Raw genomic sequence first — 14,820 nt, 5'->3', positions numbered from 1 at the left:
TGTGAAATTTGGTAGAGGAGGAATTATGGAGTGGGGTTGTTTTTCAGGAGTTGGGCTCGGCCCCTTAGTTCCAGTAAAAGGAACTTTAAATGCGCCAGGACGCCAAAACAGGACAATCCCACTGTTTAATGCAAACGGTGGGGTTTCTAACAGTTAGGAAGTCGCTGGTTGCTGACCCCATATCCAAGCTAACAAAGCTTGAAGCATCCATCCATCCATCTTCTTCCGCTTATCCGAGGTCGGGTCACGGGGGGAACAGCCTAAGCAAGGAAACCCAGATTTCCCTTTCCCCAGCCACTTCGTCTAGCTCTTCCCGGGGGATCCCGAGGCGTTCCCAGGCCAGCCGGGAGACATAGTCTTCCCAACGTGTCCTGGGTCTTCCCCGTGGCCTTCTACCGGTTGGACGTGCCCTAAACACCTCCCTAGGGAGGCGTTCGGGTGGCATCCTGGCCAGATGCCCGAGCCACCTCATCTGGCTCCTCTCGGTGGAGGAGCAGCGGCTTTACTTTGAGTTCCTCCCGGATGGCAGAGCTTCTCACCCTATCTCTAAGGGAGAGGAAACTCATTTCGGCCGCTTGTACCCGTGATCTTATCCTTTCGGTCATGACCCAAAGCTCCCTAGGGAGGCGTTCGGGTGGCATCCCGGCCAGATGCCCGAACCACCTCATCTGGCTCCTCTCGATGTGAGCCAGATGAGGTGGTTCGGGCATCTGGCCGGGATGCCACCCGAACGCCTCCCTAGAAGTGTAAATGGAACCAGCTTGCGTCAGCAAGTAAGAAGTCATTAATAGGAAACTAACACGTAGATAAGTAAGAGTCCGAAGAGAGGGTAATGCAACAACGTAAGAGGAGGATCAGATCGATCTATAAATTGGTGGTGTTGGTATTAAGGGTATTATTAGTAAATGATCGATGCGAGAGGTGGTCAGCCCTCGTCATGTACTTGTTTAGGTTCGTAGGGAGACTTTAATCGACCTGGATCTAAAGCACTTGGGAGGACGCTTCCGAGGGATGTAGTTCCAGCGCCTCCCTACGGACGCTAGGCTGGTTTTCCTTTGACTTTCTGTTCAGTTGGTAACTCCAGGTCCTGACACACCCGTGTCTCTGTGTCCTCTTCAGCCAGTAACTTTGTCCTGATGTCAGACAAGGCTGTCCTGGTGGACTTCGGCCTCACTGTGCAGATGACAGAAGACGTCTACATCCCCAGAGACTTGAGAGGAACCGAGGTAAGAAAAACCAATTCGGCCGTACCATGGTCCCGCACACACAACCACAAGTGTCAGGCTTATCCCTGACAGTTTGGGACGATCTTTTAGTGACAAATAGCTTTAAAATGATTTATTAAAGTAACAAACAAATAATAACAAGCTTTGCAAAGCGAGACCAAACCAGAACGACACATCCGTTCGTTCCGGCTTGTTCTAACTCCTTTAGAATTTGACATGACAATTATACATTCTCAGAAGTCCCACCCTCCATGCTCATTTACATACAGTACACCAGTGGAATGTATACCCAAAGTCCTGTGAAGGGGAGAGGGTGTCGTTTGCCCAGGGGGGTCACTCAGGAAAGGGGAACAATTTAGCTCTGTTGGGGGTCAGGAAGAGGGAAAACACATGCCCACGTCAACTATAGTCCACATGTCACATCAAAGACACAGGAGACAGAGCTTGATCGGACAATAGATCTCTTTCTAAGTGTCACATTCCTGAGCCCAATAAACAACTTTTGGCGACCCGTTCAAAGAACATCTTCAATTTTGCTATCACACCCCTCAGCTGTGGCTGATTGGCACCTGGCCACACCTGGTGTCAATCAGCCAGACGCTATTTAGACCTGCTTTGTCCTCCACTCTGGACTGGATTATTGTCGTGTCGATGTCACCACTATCTGTCTTGTCGCTTGTAGCTTTGTCTACTACTGTTCACTCTGCTCATGCCATAGCTTTGTCGTGTCACAGTAAGCGTTTTTTGTTCTTAGCCAAGTTTGTTATCCGCCCCGTGCGCACCTTTCGTTTGTTCTTGTTTTAGTATTTCAATGAAAATCATGTTTTCTTATTCAATGCCTGACGCCGTCTCTGCATCCTGGGGTTCGTCAACAACCAACTCTGACAATAACACTCGGAGGACGTTCAGTCATTAACTTTGTGGAAAAAAGCAGATAACGGATGTTGACGCAGAACTGCAGTCATTTCTGACGTTCTGGCTTTACGAAACACTAAAAGAAATCGAGAAAATATATCGTGGTAGTCAGCAAGAGTTTCATTTTAGAACAGAGTCGTTCCGTTCTTAAGAAGGCATTATGGAATCACCCAGTAAATTTTCATTTCCAAAGCTGCATCAGAACAAATCAGTTTATCAGTCTGCAATTTATAAGGACTGTCCCCACTCGGGAGAGCTGTTGCACCATGTGGACTGACATGAATCATGACACCAGATATGTCAATTGAAACAAAGGAGAGGATTATCAAACCTCTCCAATAAGAATCATCACGCAATGTAGCAAGAGATTTGGATTGTTCAAAAATCAACTGTGTCTAAACCTGGGCCAAGTACAAACAACTTGGGAAAGTTGTAAAAGGCAACTGGTAGACCGAGGAAAACATCGAGAAAATGCACGGCAAAACAATTGAAGGACAAATGAGCGGAAACTGACGTCAACTGTAGCTGAAATGTAGGAATACAGGAAATTAAAGCTGCAAGCAGCGTTGGTCGGGTCCACCTTTGGCTGCTGCCCCCGAGACCAACGTTATAAGCGTTAGAAGACGCCTTGGAGCCACTATTTTGAGAATCTAATGCATTGTGAAAGTAATGCAGTTGTTGTATTGAAGTGAAAATATCAAACTTCCTGTTGATTTATTTATTAAAATGTAGGTCTAAGTGAGACCTACATAGTGTTTTTTGTTTCATGTCTCTCTGACATTCCTACCGGAAGTTACAAGCAGTTTTGGCTGTGTTTTCTTCCCAGGAGCAATTTGTCCGTGTTGTATTCCTAGGGGGGCGGTAGAGCGCAATTTTGAGTTTTGAGGTTGGGTTTTTTCATCAGATCGCAATTTTTGCCAGACCTGATGTGTGTGTCAAGTTTGGTGAGTTTAGAAGCATTTTAAGGGGGTCAAATAACAGCTCGAAGAGGCAAAAATTAAATTTTTTAGGAGACTTTGCACAGGGGTTCTTTGAAGGCGCGTAAAATCAAAACCTGAGAACTTATCAAAACTCTGTTCTATACTTTTAATCAGAAGGGTTCAATCTCTCTCCTGTGCGAGTTTGAAGCCAAAACAACAAACGCACTCAGAGGAGATAACGTTTGAAGAAAGGTGACCGGTTTTTACAAAACTTTTGTTTTGAAGGGGGGATTGCAAACTTCCCGTTGATTTTTGTTGGGGGTTGTCAATCTATGAAATGTAGGTCTAAGCGAGACCTACATAGAGGTTTTTGTTTCATGTCTCTCCGACATTCTTACCGGAAGTTACAAGCAATTTTGTCTGTGTTTTCTTCCTAGGAGAAGTTTTTTCAGTGTTTTATTCAAAAATAGCGCTAGAGCGCAATGTTGAGTTTTGGGGTTTGGTTTTTTTCATTAGATCGCAATATTCGCCAGTCCTTATGTGTGCGCCAAGTTTGGTGACTTTTGAAGCATTTTAAAGGGGTCAAATTACAGCGCAAAGAGGCAAAAATGGCATTTTTTTGCGAACATTTTATTTTGAAGGGGTTTTTGCCAACTTCCTGTAGATTTTTGCTGAAAGAAGTGAGCGTATGAAAATTGGGTCTAAGTCAGACCTACATAGGAGTTTTTGTTTCATGTCGCTATGACATTCCTAACAGAAGTTACATGCAGTTTTGTCTGTAATTTTTTTCCTAGGGGGCGCTAGAGCGCAATTTTCATTTTGGGGGATTGGTTGCTTAATATGTTGGGAAGGTTTGCTATACCGACGTGTGTGTCAAATTTGGTGAGTTTTGAAGCATGTTAAGGGGGTCAAATTACAGCGCGTAGGTGCGGAATAATAATAAAACACAGCAGTTTCAATAGGGTCCTTTGCCATGGGCCAAGGACCCTGAAAATAAGGTTCCGATAGTCTAAGGCGGGGCTATTCAACTGGCGGCCCGGACACCAGACCAGCCCCCGAGTGGGAGAGACTGGGTTTTTTGCAGTAAATTTCTGAAAACACGAGAGCGCGTCCTTTGCAAGGAGGAAGCACAGGGGCAGATCCTGCACCCCGGTTTTTAGCGTTCTGAAACAGTGGCCTCTTGAACAATTTAGTTGAACAGTCCTGGTCTAGGGGATCCGGTTTGGTGGTTGCAGTATTAGGTCTCTGTTTTTTGCAGATGATGTGGTCAAGACTTTCAGCTCTCACCGGATCAGTTCGCAGCCGAGTTGTGAAGCGACTGGGATGAGAATCAGCAACTCCAAGTCCGAGTCCATGGTTCTCGCCCGGGAAAGGGTGGAGTGCCATCTCCAGGTTGGGGGGGGAGACCCTGCCCCAAGTGGAGGAGTTCAAGTACCTCGGAGTCTTGTTCATGACTGAGGGAAGAGTGGATTGTGAGATCGGTGCGGAGTCTTCAGTAATGCGGACGCTGTATCGATCCGTTGTGGTGAAGAAGGAGCTGAGCCGGAAGGTAAAGCTCTCAATTTACCGGTCGATCTTTGTTCCCATTCTCATCTATGGTCATGAGCTTTGGGTTATGACCGAAAAGGAGAATGAGTTTCCTCCGACGGGTGGCGGGTCTCTCCCTTAGAGGGGGAGAAGGTCTGTCATCCGGGAGGAGATCAAAGTAAAGCCGCTTCTCCTCCACATCGAGAGGAGCCATATGAGGTGGTTCGAGCATCTGGTCAGGGTGGAGTGCCATTTCCGGGTTGGGGGGGGAGACCCTGCCCCAAGTGGAGGAGTTCAAGTGCCTCGGAGTCTTGTTCACGAGTGAGGGAAGAGTGGATTGTGAGATCGGTGCGGAGTCTTCAGTAATGCGGACGCTGTATCGATCCGTTGTGGTGAAGAAGGAGCTGAGCCGGAAGGTAAAGCTCTCAATTTACCGGTCGATCTTTGTTCCCATTCTCATCTATGGTCACGAGCTTTGGGTTATGACCGAAAAGGAGAATGAGTTTCCTCCGACGGGTGGCGGGTCTCTCCCTTAGAGGGGGAGAAGGTCTGTCATCCGGGAGGAGATCAAAGTAAAGCCGCTGCTCCTCCACATCGAGAGGAGCCATATGAGGTGGTTCGAGCATCTGGTCAGGGTGGAGTGCCATCTCCGGGTTGGGGGGGGAGACCCTGCCCCAAGTGGAGGAGTTCAAGTACCTCGGAGTCTTGTTCACGAGTGAGGGAAGAGTGGATTGTGAGATCGGTGCGGAGTCTTCAGTAATGCGGACGCTGTATCGATCCGTTGTGGTGAAGAAGGAGCTGAGCCGGAAGGTAAAGCTCTCAATTTACCGGTCGATCTATGTTCCCATCCTCACCTATGGTCATGAGCTTTGGGTCATGACCGAAAAGGAGAATGAGTTTCCTCCGACGGGTGGCGGGGCTCTCCCTTAGAGGGAGAGAAGGTCTATCATCCGGGAGGAGATCAAAGTAAAGCCGCTGCTCCTCCACATCGAGAGGAGCCATATGAGGTGGTTCGAGCATCTGGTCAGGGTGGAGTGCCATTTCCGGGTTGGAGAGGAGACCCTGCCCCAAGTGGAGGAGTTCAAGTACCTCGGAGTCTTGTTCAAGAGTGAGGGAAGAGTGGATTGTGAGATCGGTGCGGAGTCTTCAGTAATGCGGACGCTGTATCGATCCGTTGTGGTGAAGAAGGAGCTGAGCCGGAAGGTAAAGCTCTCAATTTACCGGTCGATCTACGTTCCCATCCTCGCCTATGGTCATGAGCTTTGGGTCATGACCGAAAAGGAAAATGAGTTTCCTCCGACGGGTGGCGGGTCTCTCCCTTAGAGGGGGAGAAGGTCTGTCATCCGGGAGGAGATCAAAGTAAAGCCGCTGCTCCTCCACATCGAGAGGAGCCAGATGAGGTGGTTCGGACATCTGGTCAGGATGCCACCCGAACGCCTCCCTAGGGAGGTGTTTCGGGCACGTCTGATCGGTAGGAGGCCACGGGGGAGACCCAGGACACGTTGGGAAGACTATGTCTCCCGGCTGGCCTGGGAACGCCTCGGGATCCCCCGGGAAGAGCTGGACGAAGTGGCTGGGGAGAGGAAAGTCTGAGCTTCCCAGCTTAGGCTGCTGTCCCCGTGACCCGACCTCAGATAAGCGGAAGAAGATGGATGAATAGATGGATGGATGGAGCCCTGGTCTAAGGAAAAGCAATGGTGGACTCTGGACGAAAGTCATATTTAGTGATGAATCGCGATTCTGCATCAGGTAAGGCGAGGATGCCGGAACTTTGGTCTGATGCCGTTCCAATGAGTTTTCTGAAGATGACCGCCTGAAGAAACCGTCAGTGATGATATGGTTCTGCTTGTAAGAAAAGAAACGGCACTGGACATTTTGGACACCTATTCATAAATCGAAAGGATTCTAGGGTATTTTGATGTCATTTTTCGAGACGATAGAACTGAAGACTTTCCTTGGAGTACGTTACGAACCCCAAAACCAGTGAAGTTGTCACGTTGTGTAAATGCTAAATAAAAAGAGACTACAATGATTTATTAATCCTTTTCAACTTATATTCAATTGAATAGACTGCAAAGAGAAGATACTTAATGTTCAAACTGGAAATTTTTTTTATTTTTTGCAAATATTAGCTCATTTGGAAGTTGATGCCTGCAACATGTTTCAAAAAAGCTGGCACAAGTGGCAAAAAGGACGGAGAAAGTCGAGGAATGCTCATCAAACACTTATCGGGAACATCCCACAGGTGAACGGGCTGATTGGGAACAGGTGGGTCCCATGATTGGGTATAAAAGCAGCTTCCATTAAAATGCTCAGTCGTTCACAAACAAGGACAAGGCGAGGGTCACCACTTTGTCAACAAATGCCTGAGAAAATTGTCCAACAGTTTAAGAACAACATTTCTCAACGAGTTTTTGCAAAGAAATGAAGGATTCCACCGTCTACGGTCAGCAAAATCATCGAAAGTTTCAGAGAATCTGGAGAAATCACTGCACCTAAGCAATGATATTATGGACCTTCGAGCCAGGAGGTGGTACTGTATCAAAAAGCGACATCAGTGTGTAAAGGATATCACCACATGGGCTCAGGAACACGTCAGTAACTAGAGAAGTGAAGTGAATTATATTTATATAGTGCTTTTCTCTAGTGACTCAAAGCGATTTACATAGTGAAACCCAATATCTAAGTTACATTAAAATCAGTGTGGGTGGCACTGGGAGCAGGTGGGTAAAGTGTCTTGCCCAAGGACACAACGGCAGTGACTAGGATGGCGGAAGCGGGAATCGAACCTGCAACCCTCAAGTTGCCGGCACGGCCACTCTACCAACCGAGCTATACTACAGTTGGTTCGCTACATCTGTAAGTGCAAGTTAAGACTCTAAAATGCGAAGCGAAGGCCATTTATCAACAACACCCAAAAAGTGTTTTGTGGTCTGACGAGTCCACATTTCAAATGTTTTTGGGAAACTGTGGACATCGTGCCCTCCGAAACAAAGAGGAAAAGAACCATCCAGATTGTTCTCGGCGCAAAGTTGAAAAGCCAGCATCCGCGATGGTATGGGGGTGTATTAGTGCCTAAAGGCATGGGTAACTAACACATCTGTGAAGGCACCATTAATGCTGAAAGATACATACAGGGTTTGGAGCGACATATATTGTTAGCCTGGACGCCCCTGCTTATTTCAGCAAGACGATGCCAAGCCACTTGTTACAACAAAGAGAGCGGGTACTAGTCTGTTGTCGCATTATAAAGCCTAAAATACCTGAGTTCCCAAACGTTTACTGAGTGTTGTTGACATGAAATATCTCGTCTTTGCAGTCTATTCAGTTGAATATAAGTTGAAAAGGATTTTCAAATCATCGTATTTTGTTTTTATTGAGCATTTACACAACGTGACAACTTCGCTGGCTTTGTGTAAACAAGCTGGGTGGAAAAACCCCCAGGACAAGCATCCAGTTCAAAGTTTTCTGCTCACCACCGCTGCCTTGCTCAAGCCAACATTACACAGCAGGCTGGAATTTCCAAAGGCCAGAGAGAAGAACCCGGGTGGTGTGTTTACTTTCCACTCGGTCTGTGGGCTTCACGCCTCACTCGTACTTTGTTAGGCCGCATCACACTCAAAGCCGTGGTTGTTTTCCTCCAGATGTACATGAGTCCCGAGCTGGTTTTGTGTCACGGGCATGATACCAAGACCGACGTCTACAGTTTGGGCACGGCTATCATTCACATGCAGACCGGCAGCCCCCCCTGGGTGAGGAGATACCCACGCACCGCCTACCCGTCCTATCTCTACATAGTAAGTGTTTTTTTTTTCATATTTGACCTATTTAGTCCAACATTTGTTTCCATTTGCCACCTCCATCACGGTCACTTTTTAGAGAATACTATCAGCTCTGTTGCGTGTGACTCACTTCCTCTTTGTCACCACCCACAGAGAAGTCATGTGACACGGGGGGAAAAAAAAAAAGTGTTTTGTTCCGCCTCCAGATCCACAAGCAAGCACCCCCTCTGGAGGACATCGCAGAGAACTGCAGCCAGGCGATGCGGTCCTTTCTGGAGCGGGCTCTGGAGAAGGACCCGGCCCTGAGGAGCTCGGCTTCGGACCTGTTGAAGGACGGCGCCGTCAACCCGCCCAAGGAGGACCAGCCTCGGTGCTGGAGTCTGGACTCGGCCCTAGAGGAGGCCAACCAGGCCATGGTTTGCCAAAACAGCAAGCATGACGATGCCACAGAAGGTACTTGGCTGAATATATGTTGTGTTTATTCCCTGGAAAACACTGGGTTGTCTTACATTAGGGCCCCGGAAACATTTCCCCCCCCAGGGGAGTCAGAGCTTTTCTTCCGGTCATTCACACCCGCATGTAGAAATACAAACACGCACTCGCGAAAAGTGTCTTAAAAATTAGGAGTTTACCATACATGACCAAAGTGGAGAGATTTTTTTAAAATTTGGTCAGGGAGTGAGTTTTTCTTCCTGCCACTCACACACACTCGGGACTCACTGAGATAATGCTACATTTCCCTAGAAAAGAGTCTGAATAAAAGGAGTTGTCTTATATTCAGGTTCTACAGATTTAAACATAAAAACCTACAACATTTTCCCTTAGGGGAGTCAGAGCTTTTCTTCCGGTCATTCACACTCGCATGTAGAAATACAAACATGCACTCGCGAAAATTTTCTAAAAAATTAGGAATTTCCCCATACATGACCCAAGTGGAGAGATTTTACATTTTTTGGTCAGGGAGTTAGTTTTTCTTCTTGTCACTCACACACACTCGGGACTCACTGAGATAATGCTACATTTCCCTAGAAAAGAGTCTGAATAAAAGGAGTTGTCTTATATTCAGGTTCTACAGATTTAAACATAAAAACCTACAACATTTTCCCTTAGGGGAGTCAGAGCTTTTCTTACGGTCATTCACACCCGCATGTAGAAATACAAACATGCACTCGCGAAAATTTTCTAAAAAATTAGGAATTTACCCATACATGACCCAAGTGGAGAGATTTTACATTTTTTGGTCAGGGAGTTAGTTTTTCTTCTTGTCACTCACACACACTCGGGACTCACTGAGATAATGCTACATTTCCCTAGAAAAGAGTCAGAATAAAAGGAGTTGTCTTATATTCAGGTTCTACAGATTTAAACACAGAAACCTACAACATTTTCCCCCAGGGGAGTCAGAGCTTTTCTTCCGGTCATTCACACCCGCGTGTAGAAATACAAACACGAACTCGCGAAAATCGTCTTAAAAATTAGGAGTTTACCATACATGACCAAAGTGGAGAGATTTTTAAAAATGTTGTCAGGGAGTGAGTTTTTCTTCTTGTCACTCACACACACTCGGGACTCGCTAAGATAATGCTACATTTCCCTAGAAAAGAGTTAGAATAAAAGGAGTCGTCTTATATTCAGGTTCTACTGATTTAAACATAGAAACCTACAACATTTCCCCCCAGGGGAGTCAGAGCTTTTCTTCCGGTCATTCACACGAGTGACTCAATGAGATTGTTCATTTTCCCTAGAAAAGAGTGAGAATAAAACAAGTCGTCTTATTTTCAGGGTCTACAAATTAAAACATGAAAACCCACACTTTTCCCCCGAAGGAGTCAGAGCTTTTCTTCCGGTCATTGACACTCACATGTAGAAATACAAACACGCGTTCAAGAAAAGTGTCTAAAAAATTGGGAATTTTCCATAAAAAACATGAATCGAGACATTTTAAATGGAAACCTAGTACTTCTTACCCTAAGGAGTCAGAGCTTTTTTTCCGGTCACTGACCCTCACATGTGAAAACACAAAAACTCCTTCACGAAAAGTATCTTAAAAATGGGGAATTTTCCTTAGAAACCATTAATCGAGAGATTTTAAATGCAAACTTACTATTTGTTACCCAAAGGAGTTAGAGCTTTTTTTCCTGTCTTTCACACTCGCATGTAAAAAATACAAACACACGTTCAAGAAAAGTGTTTTAAAAAATCGGGAACTTTCCATAGAAATTATGAATCGAGACATTTTCAAATGGAAACTTAGTACTTCTTACCCAAAGGAGTCTGAGCTTTTCTTCCGGTCACTTACACTCACATGTTGAAATACAAAAACACCTTCCAGAAAAGTATCTCAAAAATTGGGAAATTTCAGTAGAAGCCAGGAGTCGAGAGATTTTTATTGCAATCTTACATACTTCTTAACCAAAGGAGTCAGAGCTTTTCTCCTGTCACTGACACTCACATGTTGAAATACAAACACACATTCAAGAAAAGTGTCTAAAAAATTTGAAATTTTCCATGGAAACCATGAATTGAGAGATTTTAAATGCAAACTTACTATTTTTTACCCAAAGGAGTCAGAGCTTTTCTTCCTGTCTTTCACACTCGCATGTAAAAAATACAAAGACGCGTTCAAGAAAAGTGTCTAAAAAATCGAGACTTTTACATAGAAACAATGAATCGAGACATTTTAAATGCAAACTTACTAATTCTTACCCAATAGAGTCAGAGCTCTTCTTCCTGTCACTTACACTCACATGTTGAAATACAAACACACATTCAAGAAAAGTGTCTCAAAAATGGGGAATTTTCCATAGAAACCATGAATCGAGACATTTTAAATGCAAACTTAGTACTTCTTACCCAAAGGAGTCGGAGCTTTTCTTCCGGTCACTTACACTCACATGTTGAAATACAAACACACATTCAAGAAAAGTGTCTGAAAAATGGGGAATTTGTGTAGAAACCATGAATCAAGACATTTTAAATGCGAACTTACTATTTTTTACCCAAAGGAGTCAGAGCTTTTCTTCCTGTCTTTCACACACGCATGTAAAAAATACAAAGACGCCTTCAAGAAAAGTGTCTAAAAAATCGGGACTTTTCCATAGAAACAATGAATCGAGACATTTTAAATGCAAACTTACTAAAAAGTCAGAGGTTTTCTTCATGTCACTTACACTCACATGTTGAAATACAAACACACATTCAAGAAAAGTGTCTAAAAAATGGGGAATTTCTGTAGAAACCATGAATCGAGACATTTTAAATGCAAACTTAGTACTTCTTACCCAAAGTAGTCGAAGCTTTTCTTCCTGTCACTTACACTCACATGTTGAAATATAAACACACATTCAAGAAAAGTGTCTAAAAAATGGGGAATTTCTGTAGAAACCATGAATCGAGACATTTTAAATGCAAACTTAGTACTTCTTACCCAAAGGAGTCGGAGCTTTTCTTCCGGTCACTTATACTCTCATGTTGAAATACAAACACACATTCAAGAAAAGTGTCTAAAAAATGGGGAATTTCTGTAGAAACCATGAATCGAGACATTTTAAATGCAAACTTAGTACTTCTTACCCAAAGGAGTCGGAGCTTTTCTTCCGGTCATTTACACTCACATGTTGAAATACAAACACACATTCTAGAAAAGTGTCTAAAAAATGGGGAATTTCTGTAGAAACCATGAATCAAGACATTTTAAATGCAAACTTAGTACTTCTTACCCAAAGGAGTCGGAGCTTTTCTTCCGGTCACTTACACTCTCATGTTGAAATACAAACTCACATTCAAGAAAAGTGTCTAAAAAATGGGGAATTTCTGTAGAAACCATGAATCGAGACATTTTAAATGCAAACTTACTATTTTTTACCCAAAGGAGTCAGAGCTTTTCTTTCTGTCTTTCACACTCGCATGTAAAAAAATACAAAGACGCCTTCAAGAAAAGTGTCTAAAAAATCGGGACTTTTCCATTGAAACAATGAATCGAGACATTTCAAATGCAAACTTACTAATTCTTACCCAGTAGAGTCAGAGCTTTTCTTCCTGTCACTTACACTCACATGTTGAAATACAAACTCACATTCAAGAAAAGTGTCTCAAAAACTGGGAATTTTCCATAGAAACCATGAATCGAGACATTTTAAATGCAAACTTAGTACTTCTTACCCAAAGGAGTCGGAGCTTTTCTTCCTGTCACTTACACTCACATGTTGAAATACAAACACACAAAGTAGTAAGTTTGCATTAAAAATCTCTCGATTAATGGTCTCTATAGAAAATTCCCCATTTTTGAGACACTTTTCTTGAATGTGTGTTTGTATTTCAACATAAGAGTGTAAGTGACCGGAAGAAAAGCTCTGACTCCTTTGGGTAAGAAGTACTAAGTTTGCATTTAAAATGTCTCGATTCATGGTTTCTACAGAAATTCCCCATTTTTTAGACACTTTTCTTGAATGTGTGTTTGTATTTCAACATGTGAGTGTAAGTGACAGGAAGAAAAGCTCCGACTCCTTTGGGTAAGAAGTACTAAGTTTGCATTTAAAATGTCTCGATTCATGGCTTCTACAGAAATTCCCCATTTTTTAGACACTTTTCTTGAATGTGTGTTTGTATTTCGACATAAGAGTGTAAGTGACCGGAAGAAAAGCTCCGACTCCTTTGGGTAAGAAGTACTAAGTTTGCATTTAAAATGTCTCGATTCATGGTTTCTACAGAAATTCCCCATTTTTTAGACACTTTTCTTGGTCGGAGCTTTTCGTCCTGTCACTCCCACATCCCCACGACATGCTGAGATAAAGGTCCTTTCACAATCTTATCAAGACGAGTCGTCTTATATTCGGGGTCTAGGGACACCTGTGACTTGGAGAAGTGAAATAAAGACAATTGGATGTGAAATAATACATTTTTGCACACGCTCCCTTACTCCCCGCAGACTCCTCCCTGTACGCTGAAGTCTCGGGCCCCATGAAGAGAAAGGGCTCCCTGTACCTGGACCTGGGGGCCCTGTCCGGTCACTGCCCGCTAGTGACGGGGCCCCCGGCTTCGGGGTACGTCTGAATCTGCTGATGGGACTCGACAACACTGCAGGACATTTATTCTTGTTTTTTTTTTCGTTTTTTTTTTTCATTTTTGTTCTCCTTTCTACATCTTCAAGTATGGAACCATTTAGTCCTTTATGGACTTCCTCATTTTAATTCCTGTGGAATAAGAATAGCATCACAAGTATGATTGTACATCCTGTGAGATGAGGCCTTTGTGCTTTTTTTTTTTTTTTGTTTTGGAAAAGGGAGTAAACCCTAGAAAATGACTTTGCTTTTATTTTGTAATTTACTTTGTGACTTTAATGTGAAAGGGGGCGACTTCACCCTGGTTCCTGAAAGCTTGGAACCATATAGTTTTATTTTATTTATAATGTAACAATTAAAAAAAACAAAGTGTGTCACTGGTGGTCAATGTGTTATTTGTAAATTACATGCATTCTAAATCGTAAAATATGGCACGTATGAGGTGGCTAACAGTAAGTAAAATAAAAATAAAAAAAATACGCCGAAAATACTCAATTTACTTGACTCTTAACCAAGTATTAGCGACATTCGATTTGACATTAAAAAAACTTTTATTTTTTTTTCTGGTGAATTATGATTAATTCTTCATCTAAACAAAAATATAACATAAACATCCTTATCAGTTGACACCCTATTGAGCGCAGATAAATGGGTTGTACTTGTATAGCGCTTTTCTACCTTCAAGGTACTCAAAGCGCTTTGACACTACTTCCACATTTCCCCATTCACACACACATTCACACACTGATGGAGGGAGCTGCCATGCAAGGCGCCAACCAGCACCCATCAGGAGCAAGGGTGAAGTGTCTTGCTCAGGACACAACGGACGTGACGAGGTTGGTACTAGGTGGGATTTGAACCAGGGACCCTTGGGTTGCGCACGGCCACTCTCCCACTGCGCCACGCCGTATTAATTAATCATAATTCTGGTGAATTATGATTAATTCTTCATCTAAACGAAAATATAACATAAACATCCTATCAGTTGACACCCTATTGAGCGCAGACATTGTACAGTAAGTGATTATTTTATTACGTTCTTCTCTTCTTCTTTCACACGTAGCAAGAGTACTACAAACCCCAAAACCAGTGAAGCTGGCACTTTGTGTAAATGTTAAATAAAAACATAATTCAATAATTTGCAAATCCTTTTCAATTTATATTCAATTGAATAGACTGCAAAGACAAGAACTGAGAAACATTGTTTTCTTTTGCAAATATTAGCTCATTAGGAATTTGACGCCTGTTTTGAAAAAGCTGGCACAAGTGGCAAAAAAGACTGAGAAAGTTTGAGGAATGCTCATCAAACGCTTATTGAGAAAAATCCCAAAGGTGAACAGGCTAAATGGGAACAGGTGGGTGCCGTGATTGGTAGCTTCCGTGAAATGCT

At 43.5% G+C, this 14,820-nt stretch overlaps 1 protein-coding gene across 2 annotated transcripts in view; it reads left to right on the top strand.

The window, feature by feature from the left end:
• map3k8 (mitogen-activated protein kinase kinase kinase 8) overlaps positions 1-13,807 on the top strand; it is a 28,898-nt gene extending 15,091 nt beyond the window's left edge. For both annotated transcript variants that reach the window (XM_061922342.1, XM_061922341.1), the window contains exons 5-8: positions 1,120-1,226; positions 8,233-8,385; positions 8,577-8,823; positions 13,298-13,807. In XM_061922342.1, the coding sequence (XP_061778326.1) occupies positions 1,120-1,226; positions 8,233-8,385; positions 8,577-8,823; positions 13,298-13,422 (632 nt within the window). In that variant the 3' untranslated portion in view covers positions 13,423-13,807. The remainder of the gene's footprint in view (positions 1-1,119; positions 1,227-8,232; positions 8,386-8,576; positions 8,824-13,297) is intronic.
• Positions 13,808-14,820: the final 1,013 nt, after the last annotated feature.

The sequence above is a fragment of the Nerophis ophidion genome, linkage group LG15, assembly GCF_033978795.1.
Source record: "Nerophis ophidion isolate RoL-2023_Sa linkage group LG15, RoL_Noph_v1.0, whole genome shotgun sequence".
NCBI classification, from domain to species: domain Eukaryota; kingdom Metazoa; phylum Chordata; class Actinopteri; order Syngnathiformes; family Syngnathidae; genus Nerophis; species Nerophis ophidion.
Note: the sequence above shows the minus strand (reverse complement) of the source record. Positions and strands in the feature narration are given on the sequence as shown.